General features: G+C 40.2%; 1 protein-coding gene across 1 annotated transcript; it reads right to left on the reverse strand.

Moving 5' to 3' along the window:
* Positions 1–475: 475 nt before the first annotated feature.
* Positions 476–3,493, reverse strand: RGS2 (regulator of G protein signaling 2; the record flags this gene model as incomplete). Its single annotated transcript, XM_080349212.1, has 5 exons — positions 2,764–3,493; positions 2,315–2,416; positions 2,155–2,216; positions 1,113–1,279; positions 476–670 (listed from the first exon to the last, which is right to left on the reverse strand). Exons 1-5 carry the CDS (start codon positions 2,874–2,876, stop codon positions 476–478), a joined length of 639 nt encoding a protein of 212 aa, XP_080205338.1. The 5' UTR covers positions 2,877–3,493.
* Positions 3,494–16,255: the final 12,762 nt, after the last annotated feature.

Consider the following 16,255-nt stretch of genomic DNA (forward strand, 5'->3'; position numbering starts at 1 on the left):
AACACATCTCTTTGCAGCCAGAAACCAGTGTGAATGCACCAAGTGACTGACAAGGGCAACCCTGATGTTTAGGAAAAATAAATACGCAACCAGCCACTCAAGTTGTCGGCACTGCACAACTGCACAGAGCAGCTTCTGTGGGCAAGGCAGCTCTGTTCTGACCTGCTGCATCCCACCTCAGCCACAACAGAAGGATGCCTATACCATATGGTTTGGTCTAAAGCATGGAGTCACCTTTCACTGCAGCACTCCAGGGAAGTGTGTTGCCAGCGGCTGGCTGGCAGAACACTGCTGACCCCTCTGAGTGCCCTCCAGCAGCACCGCTCTTGCCATCAGCTTTGCACCAGAGTCAGTTTTTGTCCTTGCACTGTGGCAAACAGACCAAGCACTTGGTATCTCAGTCCTTCAGGTCAGGATGCTGCCATGGCTTGCTTTCTCACTAGCTGAGAGGCTTCTCCTTGCTCTTCTCCATTGCTCATGTCCCCTGGGCTGCTCTGGTGATGGGTGTCTTCTTGCACAGCTCCTGATAGAACTCAGATTCCAAAAACCGTGGGTATGAGTTATTCTCCATTAAGCTGTAAACTCTCTTCTGGGCTGCACTGAAGCACGTATGTGTGGCTTCTTGAATGTTCTGTGCGATCATGTTCTTGGTTTGGAAGTCTATGTTTATCTGAAATACAAAAAAAAAAAAAAGGGCATTTAATTACTTCTGAGAACTGAATTCAAGCAAGTATAACACACCTTAAAATTTCTGAAGAGGTAAAAAAAGATAAGACCTTATTACTATAGGGTCAAATTAATGAACTTTCCTTTCAGAAAATTCTTCTATACAAAACCTGAAGTAATTCAGATATGACCTTTCTGTGACAAACTCATGTTACAAGTGTTAAATGCAGGTGTTGACTTTCACCAGTTAAGATGGAAACTCTGAAATGCTGCTTGAGCTGGTTTCCAGTTTGGTGAAGAGTCCATAAGGGAGAGGTTCAGACACAGATAGCGAGATCTCTACAATGCAGTTTGGCATCTGTACCTTAAAGTGAATTCAGAGAAATAAATAAACACTGTAAGAACTCATAGAACAGGGCACTTATGTTTCAATAAGTTTCCTTTACCTCTTTGGGAGCCTCTTTTTCAATGAAGTCATTGTAGATTTTTTTTGCTTTTGATGTCAGCTTCTGGGGTGACTTGGTTTTCTTGAAGTCCTCACAGGCCAACCAGAACTCGATGTTCTCTTCGCAGAACTCAGACTTGAGAAAAGCTCGGAAAGCAGCAAGACCATCTAGGGAGAGAGAAGAAAAAAAAAATACACATGAATTAACTATTTGGGGAATTTTGAATTTACCCACTTGTCGCATTTGTTTCTACCAAAATGTTTTACTGTAGCTCTGGTCCGGTTCTTTCAGGGATATCATAGCAATTAAAAAATTTTCCATATTTATGTATGCAAACAAATTAACTCTAACAGCTTGATGTTCTTCATTTTTAGGCAAACAAGAAACATACCAACTAGAAATGGCTTTCATTTTTTATTTTGTGAGGCCTGAATATATATTGGAAAAAAAAAACCACCCAACCTTCTCTCTAGATGGGATCTCCTGTGTTAACCTTTACACTAGAGTAAATATTTATGACTGTGCTGCAAACTTCTGGAATATTTTTTTGCAATGGAAAGGATGACTCAAGTTCAAAGAGCAAATGGTAATATTATGTCTTGGTCTTTTTGCTCTGCTGTTGAGTGCTTTTTCTTGTAGAGCTACAGTAAAACCCTGAGATCTTTGAACTACTGTGTTGCAGAACCCTTCCCAAGTTATTTGAATGCATTTGTTTTGGTTAATCAGTGAGCTCAGTGAACAAATGCTCTTTTTACATTAGCAAAGCCAAGCTAATAGGTATGATTTTAGCCACAAGGTTTATAAAAAAAAAAATCCACTAAAATGAACTATTCTTGATGTTTTAATTTACTTTTTTTTTTTTTTAAGAATACGTCTCTGAATTTTGGCTTTAAACAGTTCAAAGCACTCAGCTTTCAAGACCAGAATCAGAGTTATTTACATTGGAAAGGTAAAATGCTGACATGCAAGGAACCAATCTTACAGACATATAAGCTTCACCATCCCTTTGCTATTGAATGTTACTTTTTGAAGACAAACTTACATTTATTAGCAAGAAGTTCATCAAAGGCTTCTGACCACAGCTGGGCTTCTTCAGGGGAAGGTCTGCATAAAGAGGTGGAGAACATTAGACTCCATTGCTCAAGCTTTGTTTTTGTAGAACACTTGAGTTATTTAAACAAAATCTCTCTCTCATAACTTACCTAAAGTAGGTGCGGTGTTTTCCCACTTTCTTAGATTTCAGTTTAGTAGAATTGGAAGAGTTCTGCAGAAAGTAGCTCAGTCTTGTCTTCCAATCTTTAATGCTGGAGGAACAAAGAAGCAGCAGCATGTTTAAAATGACAGTTTCAAGAGCTTCAGACACCAGCCCCTTTCCTGGCAAAAGCTGCAAAAGCTTTCTTAACATTGCTTTGCCAATTCTGTGCCTAGAGAGTCACCCAGAGCATCTGTCTGAGAGGAAGAAAACTATTTTCTGCCCGCTTAAATCAAGAGATCTGCCTGCTAGCCAGTGGCTACTGTTAGCCAAGGCACAGTTGCAGGAGCCCTGCTCCCCCTGACAGCCCAGCCCTCTGCCGCCGTAAGCCTGGAGCAACCCGGCGGGCTGCAGCCTCGGACCCCCCCGCTCTACACTCGTTTTGGGGGCGACACTCACATCGTCCTCTTCATCCTGCCCTTCTCCGCCTCCTCCGCCTCGCTGCGGCGCCGGCCGCCCCGCTCCATGCGCCCGCTGTTATGCTCCAGCGCCAAGAACAGTGCGCTCTGCATCGCGCCCCGAGCTGCGCCCCGCCGCAGCCGCCCGCTCTTATAGCCCCGGCCCGGCCCCCGGGCGGTGCCGCCGCGCTGGGCGTGTGGGCGGCGCTGCGCTCGGGAGAGCTTTCGGTTTGTGCTAGTAAGCCAGTACGGAAAGTTTTACCTTTCCTCTAAGTTTACATCTCTTTTCCCATCCATTTTGTTTTGCCTTTCTTTTCCTTCTCCCCCCCCCCGTTTTTTCTTTATTATATTCTTTTCCTTTTTTCCCGTTTTTTTCCCTCCTTTCCCCCCCCGCTTTTTCCTTTTCTTTTTTCCTTCTTTACTTTTTTGTTGGTGGTTTTTTTTTCTTTCCATTCCCTTCCCTTCCTCCCCCCCACCTTCCCTCAACTCACCTTTGCTAGTGCCTCCCTGGAAAGCTTTTATCTGCCCCTGGCAGAGGGATGGCTGTCTTTTCTGTCAATCAGAATGTACCTTGCATTTTACCTGTAGATTTTTTTTAAAGGAAATACAGACTTTTAAATGTGGCCAGGGCACAAAAAAAAAGGATAAGGAAGGACTTAGCCACCTTTCTTCAAAAAATTAAGTAACCATAAATTTGAGCATATTGTACTTTCGATGTCTACCTCTCTGCTAGCCCAAGCTGTTTATCACTTGAATAAGCTGTCTGCACATGTGTTCTATCTCTGTATAGTGTTGCCACCTATCAGTGAATTGTGTAAATTGCTCCCAGTACACGAAGCTGAAATTGCAATTATTTACTCCAGCCGCCAGTTTGTTGAAAAGGCCATGTGGTCTTTCTCAGCAGTGTCCAGCTGAAGGGTATCATGTCCAAAGAATGTGAATTTAGGAATCATGTGAGTTTCTCTTTAATCTACATTGCTTTTTTTTCCTCCTTTCTCTGAATATGTCTTTCTTTCCACAGTACTCTACAGCATGTATTTTTCTGCTATAAAAAGCAGTGTTCTGAAAGACCGTTTGATTCCCCAAACACTGGTTGACTTTGGTGCAATCATGCAACATCAAATGTCTGATCCTTTTGGGTAATCACCATAGTCCTACAACCTCTGCTTGTTGCATATGCACGAAGCTGTGCAAAGGCATTTTGCTTTAAATGAGATGCACAGGGAAAATGAATTCCATTTTATTTGTGAAAGCATTTAAATAAGGACGCTTTTCAGTGCTGCCTGTTTTAAGTCCTTTGCAGTATATAATGATGGACTAGTAGGAAAATACAGTTCCATCTTCTAAATTCTACCAAATTGGTTTCACTTTTTTTTTTTTTTGCTACAGGTAGCTCTTAGTCTTGGATATAGTACATACAGTTTTATAGAGAAATTATTACGAGGGTGTTGCCATGGGAGGGAGGAAATGTGGAAACACTAACAGAGGTAAGGCTCTAAGTGCTGTTAAAGCATCAGTTCCAGAAACTTTACAGGCAGACAGTGCTGGTGTGATGGATGAAGCTGTGCTGACTCGCTTCTAGGTCCTTCCACCGTCACTCGCTTTGAGTGCCAGGGTCAGCCGGGCTGTGCAGCTGTGAGAGATCTGGGCAGGAGCTGCTGAACAGCCTGTAACGCACCCAAGGATGGGAACACACACTGCACGTGTGAAACCCGCAGCCGCTGGGCTGGGGGGGGCAGGCTGCCTTGCTTAGAACAACAAGTCAGAACTCAGCCCTGGGCCTTACCCAGAGCTGAGCCTCTGTAAAGGATCAAATACTCTGCAAGGAGAACAGTACATCCTCACCTTCCACCTGGCTTGTAGGAGATTTCCCCGTTTTTGATGCTAGTTTCATGTTTCTTTCACCTGACTCTCAAAGTTGATTGGGGGGGAAATGTGTCAAAGAATAGTGGGAATGGGAAAACTTCAAAGTCTAGTAATTTACAGTAAGGTTTGGTTAAGCAAATCTATTTGGGGGGCTTACCCATAGCACACCAGAGATCCTGTTGATATTTAAAGCTTGATGAAATGTTTTCTTGATGCTCTTGGAGGAGACTTGCAAGGGTAGAGCTGGAATATTCCCAGCATCTGCCAAGTTGTAAAGCTGGCAGTAGTCAGCATATGGAAAATTGCAGCATGAATCATGTATTTGTCTGATACTTTTTATTTTAAACTTTTAAATTGCTTCTTTCAGATACCCATAAAATGGCAGTGCCAGTTAAGGAAGGCAGTTATAATATTTCTAATGTCTTTAAATACTGGAAAAAAGAAATAGTGTTCCAAGTAAAAAAAACAAAGCTGCTTATGGAATTGTGTGGTTAGATGACCTTATAAAACATACTTACTGTAACATTTGGTTTAAAAACTATTTAGATTAAAGTTGAATTTTATAGGCTGCATTGAGGTATATTTTTAGTTTACATTCTTATTATGCTTTTAAAGCCTGGAAATCACTGGTTTTGCAGTAAAAGAGAAACTTTACAAAATATTGCACAGCATGACGAAGCAAGAAAGTGTGTTTTCTGGCTATGATGCTAACCTTTGCCAGGAGGTCAATGAGACATCTGCATGATAAAAGATATTTTCTGTTTATGTTTAAAAAAACATCAAAAAAGTATCTGATATCAGATAATGGCATCGGTGTACTGCAAAATGACGCAGTCAGGCCTGGGACAGGGGGATACTTCTGGTGGGGGGGGCTGCCTGCTCCCCAGGAGCTGTACAAGTGCAGCCCTGGCTGACTGCATCACTGGGTACTGCCTAGAAGAGCTTTAGCGCTCACCAAGTGGTTTTAGATACACCAAACTGAAGTATTATGAATTTCTAGTTTTTCAAAGTAGTGATGGCTCAGTTCATTAGCCGGCTTTTCAGAAGGTGGTTCTTGTTTTGCACCGATGGTGCCATATGCTGACTTGGCAAAATGAGATTTGGCATCTCAACTGTGTTCTTCACCATCTCTTGCTGATGTTATTTTGAAAATTTCAGGAGAATTACGTATTACTGCTTTCTGAAAAAGCCTAGATTGCAGCTGCAGCACAGGTTCAGGTGTGCTGGCATGGCACAGGGCATAATGATGCTGAAAAATAAGTGATTCTATTTCATGATGCCCTCATCAGGAATGAGGCTGTGGGGTGTGTGACCCTGTCTGCACAGCTCCAACCAGCCTCCAGAGCAACGCTCCAAATTGTTCTGGGTGTACACTGACCTCAGTGCCTTCAAAACATTGAAGCTCTTGGTAGCTGAAGAGACACGCAAACACAGTGCCAAATCTTCTCCTGTATGTGCTTCTTGAGGCCTTGGTCTGTTTCTGTAACACTGAGCCTATTTTCAAGGAGCAAGGCCAATGGAGATTGATGGGGGGGAGCCTATAGCCCAAACTTTGCTGTTTAAGTCAGTGAGAATTTTGATATTGCCTGCAATGAAATCTGATGTCAGACATTTAATGACACAAGCTCTCACCCTGGAGATCACACTTATCTTTGCAGAGGCTTTCTTGAGAATGTTCTGTTCTTTTTCTGCTTATATGATTCCTATGAGCATCACTGATGGCTGGATGTACAGAGAACTGTAACATATGCAATAAACATCCAGGATGAAAGATGAAGTTTTTTCCATCTCAGTTACATTATATGTTGCAATAGCTGTGCTGATCTTTTCCAAGTCCCCAGTGGGCAGTCGTTCTCACTTTATAATACTTAATTCTGTGCCTGTATTTTCTGAAATGCCAGTCCTTGTTTCTTCTTTTATAGAGAAGAGACTTAGATGGTAGGAAAGAACATAGTAAAAAAATGGTCCAGAGACTTTATAGCTGAGTTTCGTAAAGCTGAGTGGGGAGAATGTGCTTTTGCATGGTACTTCAAACCATGCATTAGAGTTATTTGAGGGGTGTCTTGTTGAACCCTTGTTGTCTTTGGCTAGCTGAAAAATCATATTCCAAAGAAGGAATAAGATCTTGAGCTATAACTTTTTGTTCTGTAACACATATTGCAAATTACACAGGTGTACTTTCCTGTATTTTTACAGTGTTATTTTAAAATTTACAGCAGTAGAGTCCTGGTGCTGTGTCTGTGAGATAGTTCACGTAAGCATCAGAATAGAAGATCAGTGAAGAACGCCACTGTGCTGCTTTTAATAGTGTAAACCGAGCCTCTGTTCTGACCTCTTTTAGGCTGTGTCTCCTCTGGGGAATAGGGAACCAATAGGTATTCATACAAAAGGTCACAGCAGCGCCCCACTGCTGGGAGAGGTGATGCGCTTCTGTGCTGTGCATTGTTAAATAATAGCAGCCATGCATGGTACATATGGTAGGGCACTATTTTATAGATGAATATTATAATTGTCACTCTTTCTGATATTGTTGTAGAAGTGAAGATGTTTACTCAAAGCCTTAGTATGATTCTAATTATCTTCATCACATTCTGGCTTTTTAGTCCCTTTTAGAATTTCAATGGCATGTAGTGTGGAGGGGGTGTGCTTTTTGGGGTTTTGGGTTGGTGGTTTGTTTTGTTTTGTTGTTTTTAATTGTTTGAAAGCTTGCTGAGGTCAAGTTGTTGCATTCTCTTTGTCCCTGCAGAGTGCCTGACTAGCTGTTGTCCTTCCCCCATACTTCTTCCAGTCATAAAGCTCAAAACATATAAATCATAAGACATTATTTCTAGATCTAAATTTAGCACTATTGTGAATTAACACGAAGACTCGACTAATTAAATGTTCAGTCTTTCCTAAATAGAAAAAAAGAATATCTCTTGTTACAAATAAATCTCATTTCACTTAACAGCAAAATCCTCTGAGTAATGTATAAACTAGATGGAGCTCTCCGAGAACTCATCATTCCCAGACCTCAGCCACCTTGTTTTACATAAACATCCAAATTAGTTTATAAAAGTTCTAAAAATAGAGCTGAAATGTATCAAAAAGTGGATAAACTGGGACTATATGTCTACTTGCAGTGTTGCTGTTACGTAGATGCATATGTCTCTGTTATAGTGACATTGTAAAAAGAAGGTGAATTTAAGCAGCTGATTGTGATTCCACCTCTACTTGCGGACTTACAGAAATGTTAGTATTTAAAGGGGAAATACTCCGTATTGGTGGGTGAGAATCCAAGCAGTGGGTTCTCTGAGGGCCATGGGGTGGCTTGTCTGCCCATGTGGGATCTGCTTTATCCCTTCTGCAAAGACAAGCTGAAAAGAGACCTGGATTTAGTCTGCATTTTAAAGGACAAGACATTCTCATATTCCTTATGTCTTTTGTCAATATAGAAAGCAAACAGCTTAGCAAGAAGCAGTGTACTTTGAACAATGAAATTTTCTTAGCAGATACTAGCTGGGTTACACAGTCTCAGGTAAAGAGATCTGATTAATCTTGTTTGAGGTTAACTAGGTGATGCAGAACACTGGCTCCCTGTTCTGTTCAAATTGCATTCTGTTTTGTTTTTTCCCCCACTGAAGGCCATATTTGTTAAACCGGGTGTGCTGAGGGATGTTAAACAATCAAAATGTTTGTTAAATCTGGACATGGGCACCATCCTTATCAATATTATCTGTGTGTAACACAATCAACACAGCCCTTTTGATGATTGTTTAATCCATGTTAATGAAACTCTCTGTAAATGCCTAAATGGTATTAGTCAGATATTGATATAGAAAGTCTTCCTGGCTTACAAAATCAATCAGTTTTACAACTCCTACAGGTGAATATTATCAGGAGGATAGCAGAGAGAAAACTGAATATTACAGAGGAGTATAAAATAGTTTGCACCACTTAAAAAGTTCAAATATTTGAAAATAAGCATTTCCTTTGAAATTGAAATAAAATGTCAGTCATTTCATTTCAAAGTTTAAACAAAACCATTTCTTGGAACAACCGGATCTCCATGCTGGGTGGAACTGGCAAAGGTTTAATTAGACTTTCTTAGTGGAAAATAAAAACACTAGCAAAATATCAAATTTGTAGGTGGAAATGTTTTAATTTTTAGACCTATTTTAGGGTGTTTTATTTTATCATTTTCAGTGTTGCAGTATAGCCTTTTCTGTGAAAACTGGAAGGGTAATCAATGTCTTTCAGATGTGATAAAGGATGTGTGGTAATGGAGAGGAGCGAAAGCATTGTCTTAGCAAATCCACTTAGTAAAGTCAGAGGACACAATTCTGGGAAAAGAGTGATCTTCAGCACGCATCTAGAGGAAAAGGGAGGCAGAACCAGAATGAGTGACCAGATGTTGCCAGACTCCACCTGTGGATGCTTCGTGGGCTTTGCCCAGATGCCACCTTGCTGATCAGTGTTTCTCTCCAGGCTGGTGGCTCCATTTCAGAGTTGAACAGCAATTGCACAGCAGGTATATGCTCTGTGATGTTGGCTGTGATTTCACCTGGTCCTTTCAGTAAGCTTTTCTTAACACCAAACTCTTTTAAAAATGAAACTCTGTGGCAGTTTCTAATCACACCTTGAAACAGAAACCCATTCAGTACTTTCTGTGATATGTGTTGCTCTGAGCTGTGATGTGTGAGCTACAGTTCAAGGTCTAGAATGGTGGATTTATTTTACACCTGACATAAAAATAGTGTTTAGTTAATGTGGATTTTTTTTTATCAAGTTGTTTAATTAATCTCTTTGTTTTAAATAAGTTTTGGATTTTGGTATCTTTACAACAAAAACTCTTATTTCAAGATTGAGGCAACATTCCTGGCAAGTCTGGAACTTAGAAAGAAATCAGGGGACAAACGGCTTAGATCAGTTCTCTGGGATATACTTGAATACAGCAGGAATCATAGAAGGCATGGGTAAATTACAAGGACAAATGGAAAAAAGAGCAAAAATTATCCTGATGAAATGACTCTCTGCTGTGTCCTGTACCAATATCCGCTGGATAACTAATGCCACTGTATTGATTATTATTTGCTTGCTTGGGCTACAGGAGAAGAGAGAACAATTTCTTCCATAAATTATGCAATTATTCCTCCCTTGTATACTGGATTTTAGGCAAATAATCCAATCCATGTGCAGCAAGCAGTTGAGATGTTAATTTCACACCTGTGGACAAGCCTCAGAAGAATACAGTGCACTGTAAGAATAACAGGAGCTGTTAGTTCTAACGGGAGATTTAGTTTAAAAATCATATATGCCTAAAAGCCAAATTAGAACAATTGTACAAACTTGTTAAGTCATGAAAGAAAGAATAGCCAGTAAAACCTTCCAGGATCTCAGTGTCTAAATCAGACTGAGGTGGATTTGCCTGCATTATTCAATTAAGCATCTATTTGAAGACAGATCAAATGACCATTATTTTTGCATTCTTTCCATAAGTAATTCAGAAATAACCCCAGGTTTATTCAAGGCACTGTGTTTACTCTGATGGGAAAGAAGTTTAGGCAATGAAAAAATTACAAGAGATGCCAGAACTTGAAATGCCAGAACTTTTGTAACTGTTCCAAAACTGGAGCGCTGGTGGGATGCGGCAGCAGAGAGCCCGGTGCTGTGGGTGACTGTGTGTTACCTGGTTTTGCAGAAGCTGCTTTAACAGGAGAGAGCTCCTGTCAAGGATAAAATGTGCATATTGTAGTGCACAAAGGAATTTTTTTCTCAGCACCTGTCTTATCCTCTTCTGCTGCAGATCAGCAAATTAGTGATGTGTTTAGAGAATTCACGCACCTTGTGAGTGTCAGCTCAAGGGGGAACATGTGCAGTGAATATGAGGGTGATGTCTTGATATGTGTAGGGAAAATGCAATATATTTACTGAGAAATTCAGAGATTGTATGGGAAAATAGCAAGTGGAACAAAGAGGAACATGCTTAATCTCTCTGGTTCATAAAGTGCTGTTGTTTAAGTGCCAGCTCTTGGGGTTGAACTAAGACATATTTGTAATGAGAGCTGTAGCCTCTCGACTATTTTTAAGTGTGTTTTTCAAAATATGGGGGGAAAAAAATGTAGATCTGCAGAAAATATTGTGTAAATGGAACTTATAATTGTGTTTAACAAGTAGCTTTTCTATGTTACTATCATTAATGACTGATGTTTACATAGTGTTTAGCACCAGTTTCTTAGTACCATACTTTTGGTGTTGCTGATAAGTGGTAAGAACATGGTTTGTCACTACTATGACTTCGCCTAGTTGACTTGAATATTTTTTACTAAATCTTCTGTCTGCCTCATATTATTTAATTTGCATTCGTTAAACCTAGCAACTGGGGAACAGAAACAAAAAGTTACTTTGTTACAAGCAAACTACTTTTGTTTTCTTTGCCAGTTTGTGTTTACATTTATAATGGCATTCCTGGCCAGCTCATTTTCTCTTCTGAGGGACTTTGTTTTCAGTTATAATTACAGCTGAGAAACCAACAGCTTTTTATGAAACTAAAACTTTATGAAACCCCACTTTTTTGTCCCTTGAGAACACAGTGCTATTCTTGGAATGGAAAGAAAAACAAACACCAAAAACCCATCTAGCAGTCTGAAGGCAGACATCTATTTTCCTTTGCATTCATTATATCCTACAGCACCTTGCAGAAGCTGATGACAGGCTCAGAAGTGCAGAGATCAATTCTCATCTACTGAATATCTAAGTAACTATCTATGACCAATCATCAGAAAAAAAATTGTTGCAGTTTGCCCAAGTTCTGCTGTTGCTCCTGGCTTTAACCTCTCTTTCTTCTGTTTTTAACTACTCAGGTTTTACTCATCAGTTCTCCCATTTTGTGGTCAGTATAATTTCTATTGTTGGGAGATGTGTTTATTCATTTATGGAAAGATGTTTTATCATGTTTAAGTGGCAGGACTGTAACAATCCAGACTGTTGACAGATTGCAAGCTGTTAAATTTCTTGTAATGATTGTAGTTCTTATCCTGGTTTTGTTTTTTAAGCTTATATCTCTTGCAGGATATGTAATGTAACCTTGCATGTCTTGCTGGTCCTTAAATGCTTTTGAATGAACTCAGATGTGACCAAATAGTCCCCAAAACCTATTGAGATGCCACTGAATCAAGAAGGTGGTTTCCTGCCAAAAATTGTGAGCAGGATATGACGAGATTTTTAGATCACTTTAGCTAGTAACACAAGATTTTTAAATCGTAAGCAGCTGGGCATCAAATCATGCAGCTGTGTTGTCTTTTGCACAAACAGGCTATCATCTTTTAGTGGAGTAGTGTTTACTCTCTGTGGTTTGTCTCACGCCTCTTTGTCTTTAATTAGAGAGAGTTTATGTGCTCAGGGACTTCTTTTCCTTAAGATACATGTAACCTTTGAATATTTTCAATCATGGACATAATACCTTAAGCTTCCTGCTTAATCCAGTTGCTGGTTTTAAATAGTTACATTTTTTTTAAACAAACTTTTCCTGAAGCGGACTCAAATGAGTATGAAATTATCCTCATATACAGCAGAGCTCAATTTGGACTGGAATGTTCTCAGAGTGTGATAAAAGTGTTTTGTGCTCTTTGGAATTTAGGATAATTTTAGAGGGAGACACTGAGAGCTCCAACAATTCTTTTTCTGAAACCATCTAGAGGCGAGATCATCCCTGGATAGAGACATCCGTTTGTGTTGCTTACTTTGCCACAGTCAACCTTTGCTCAGTCGTTACCAGGTTAGTTTTTCATTATCTCCTCCACAAATTGAGCTTCTTTTCTGCTAGTTCCTTAATTAGTACAATACCATCTATCATGGCCTCACAATACATTCTCCATTTTCTAGGCACACATTTTGTGAAATACTGAAACATTACTTTTTCTCCTGTTTTTATCCATTTTTTTCTAACTAGATTTTGACCAATTGTTAAATATGGAGGCCCTCAAGAGATGTTTCAAGTACTCAGGATGTAAGACAAGAATTTTCATAAAATCATAGAATAGTTTGACTTGGAAGAAACCTTCAAAGGTCATCTAGTCCAACACCCCTGCAATAAGCAGGGAAACTTTACTAAGCAATTACTGTTTGGTGCTTCATTGTTGCCCTTTTTGGAATACCATGTTCAGAGCCATTTGAAAAATGTAGCAGAGATAAGGCTTCCATGGTATGTTGTTTCTTGATGCATGGGACCCTATGGCACAAGATGTTAGTTCTTGCTGGGAGCAGCCTGGGATGTTCATGGGCAATGGTTCTGTAAATGGATACCAAAGTGCAGCTGCTTTGGGCTTGTCTAGCAGGAGCAAAGGCACAGTGCAAAGAGAGGAAATTACAGTGATCTAAGGGATGAAACTATAACTAGGGAAACACCTGATAAAAATTAGTGAGAGACCCGTTAGAATAGAAGTTGCTATGTCTTCAGCCAGCAGGTATATCTAGAACTTGCTTCCACAGGAAGCTGAGGAGATGAGGTAGTCATTGGATTCAGAAAGGCATTAAATTCATGGACAACAGATCCACAAATAGAAGCTGAAATGGGTGAGAATCCTCCAACATTCCTAACGTAACAGGTGTGAATGCTCAGCAACTGTGAGGGTAACAGAACAAGAAAGCAGTTTGTTTCTTGTGCTTCCCCTATTTAGCTACTTCTGTCACCACTGGAGACAGGCTACTGTGGCATTTCTTATGTCCTTATATGTTTAATTCATTGCCCAGGCCACCAGACAACCAAGATTTAAAGCATTTACCCCTGAAGAGCCTGCAAGTAAGTACCTTGTATGTGCACAAGATTTTGCTAGACTCAGGCCCTATACTTTATTTGGTTAAATAGTGCCATGAACATTTACTCAGCTACATAAATAATCACATCCAGTTCATGCTGTCAGCTGAGCCAAAGTAGAGATTTTAAGTGCCAAGGGCTTAGAACATCTCTTTCTAATTTTACCCTGGCTCAAAGTATGTTTAGTAGATGAGGTATAGATAAAATCAGATAAGCAAAATTATTTAGTATTCTGTCACTTGTAAAATGTTTATCAGTTAAAAATAAGAGGTGAGAAAAATAAGTTAATGTCTTATGGGAAACGAAACCATATCTAATGGCTGGATTAGGAGCCTGTGTTTAATAAGCAACAAGACATGATTACAAACAGTCCACAGTGGCTGGTGACAGACATCCTGGTTTTGTGGTTTGTGCACACTTCACAAAGGGATGCTACCTGCAGAGGTAGCAAATCTGTGTGTTGTCTTAGCTGTACCTAATTAGCTGGAAGATGGATAGGAAAACATGAGTGAGGAACTGAGTACTGGAGCTGTTTGGATATGTTCCAGCTGACTGGTTTTCTGGTAGAAAACGCTGATTCTTACAAATAAAAACATTTTGTTAGAATATGTAGTCTCAATGAGACTGTCATTTGTGCTCCACCCAGATTGTTGTCCCACTTTGCCAGGCTCTTTGGTGGTCTGCCAGGCAGATGATGTAGAGGTGAAGCTCTTTGGTTCTTCCTCCACTGGGTGTGCAGGGTGCCCTGGCTGGGCTGGGCTGGCTGAACTCTTCACCCTGCGGCTGTGCAGCCAGTGACCAGATCTGTTCCCACAGCCCCCCAGCTGACTGTGTTGGCTGCCAAAGTCTACCATTCCAGATGATATTTTTTATTTTGTTTGAAATATTTACACATTGGATAGAAATTCTTCCAGGCAGCTCCATTAATACAGAAAGACCCTGGAGACAAGAGGAGCCCTTAGAAAAAAAAATGCATCTGTTGTATTTTCCCTTCTTCAGGAAAAACTTCACTGGGTTTCCTGATTGTTGATTTTTAGGAGGAATCTGCAGTGTTTTTCTGAATTATTTCCAGCTGACATGGGCTATTCCTTCTCTTAGCAGCGGATAATATCTAATGGCATATGCTAAGCTTCATCCTTAATTTGTTTATGAAATGGGACTAGTGGCATAAAGGATGCTGAGACAGGTTCATTTGCACAAACATTTATTAGTGGGTTTCATACCTGATGGCATACATCAAATCTAATGATGCATGTTACTTTTGGGGAGACAGAAGCAGAAAAGAGAAAAGAAAAGGTCTCAGTAGCTGTCTGAGAAGAGGAAAAAGCTCTGCCGCAGCATCCGAGGTGAGAGGTTTCAGAGCTGCAATGAGAAGTAGGCCACAGCATTGCAAATGGGGGCCCCCAGCATTACAAAGGGTGAGGTACCCTGCAACAGGTTGAGACATTTTCTCTCTCCAAGTAGTTGCAGGGTCTGTTCATCTCTTTTAATACCTCATTTGTTATCAAGCACTCATTTAAAATTCACAGGATTGTGCCTGTGTGAAGGCCCTTCATGAGTTTGGATGATTTTGTAATGGTTTATAGTTCCTCAATCAAAAGTGTAACTTTAATTATTTTACTGTTTTTGCAACCATGAGTATAGCTGGAACGACAGAGCAAAAACAAACAACTGTGTGTTCCTCTGCATCAGCAAACATTTCAGTTACTATATTTGTATCTTTTTTTGGCTCTGAGGTGTACAGGTTCTCCATCAGAGAGATTTATTTTGTGCTTGGTAGTTTATATCTTTGTGTCATGGATGTCAAGACTTTGCGCCATACAAGGCAATAAAAATGTTGAGCTCAGCAAGCCATGTCCTGTAAGAAATCTCAGCCATGAACTTGTCCTTCCTGGAAAGGAAGATAAAATATTATCTCAAGGAGAAAGTCAGTTACGTTTGTTTCTCACAGCACAAGGACTAACCCTGATGGTAGGAAGTATGTATCCATCTTTGTCTTTTCTGTACCAAATCTACCGTACTAATAAGGAAAGAAGGAAGAAGAAAAATTGGGCAATTGCTAGACAATTAATTTTTGCAAAAGAGAAAAAGTATGTTTACAGAACAATGTTTATGTAATGGGATGGAACAACCATTAGTGACTTTAAACATGAGCCATTTCAGTTCCCATAACTCCCAGATGTTTCTGCTGGCAGGGGCTGGCTGTCCCTCAGCCCCACCACTTGTGCATCCTTAAAAGAGAGATGGAGGCATGGGGTTCCACCTCACAGCTGAACAGACCAAATGGTGATGTGCTGCTGCATGGAGTGCTCTGGCTGTTTCTCCATGTGCTGGTCTAGCCCTCAGATGATCTCTGGGTACAATTAAGCTGGCTGTTTGGTGCAGAAATAATGTTGGTGATTGTGGTTTTTGGTGGGGTTTGTTTTTGTTGGTGTGTTTTTTGTTTTTTGGATTTTTTTTTGTTTTTGTTTTTTCACTTGCCCAGTTGCTATATCTGATATGAGAGAAATAATGGGAACAGTGCAGGGTAAAGCTCCTGCTGGTGCTTCTCTATGTGTTACACTGGCTTGGCTGCATAGCATTGTACCCTAAGGAACATGTAGATTACTCCTTTGTTCAGGAGCAAATCCCATGCCTGGGGTTTGGCACACCTACAAAAGAATCCTCTGAGGGACAGAAGTTCAGGAAGAAAAAAATAGGTTTTGGATCCACAAAATACCCAAATTACTTCCCCTGTTTAGTGATAATTCGTTAAATAAGAATAAAGCCAGTTTTTAGAAGTGTGTATTATAACAATAAGAAAAAAACAGGGTTGGGTTGAAAGATTGGAGAT

Source organism: Nesoenas mayeri, assembly GCF_963082525.1.
Source record: "Nesoenas mayeri genome assembly, chromosome: 8".
NCBI classification, from domain to species: Eukaryota; Metazoa; Chordata; class Aves; order Columbiformes; family Columbidae; genus Nesoenas; species Nesoenas mayeri.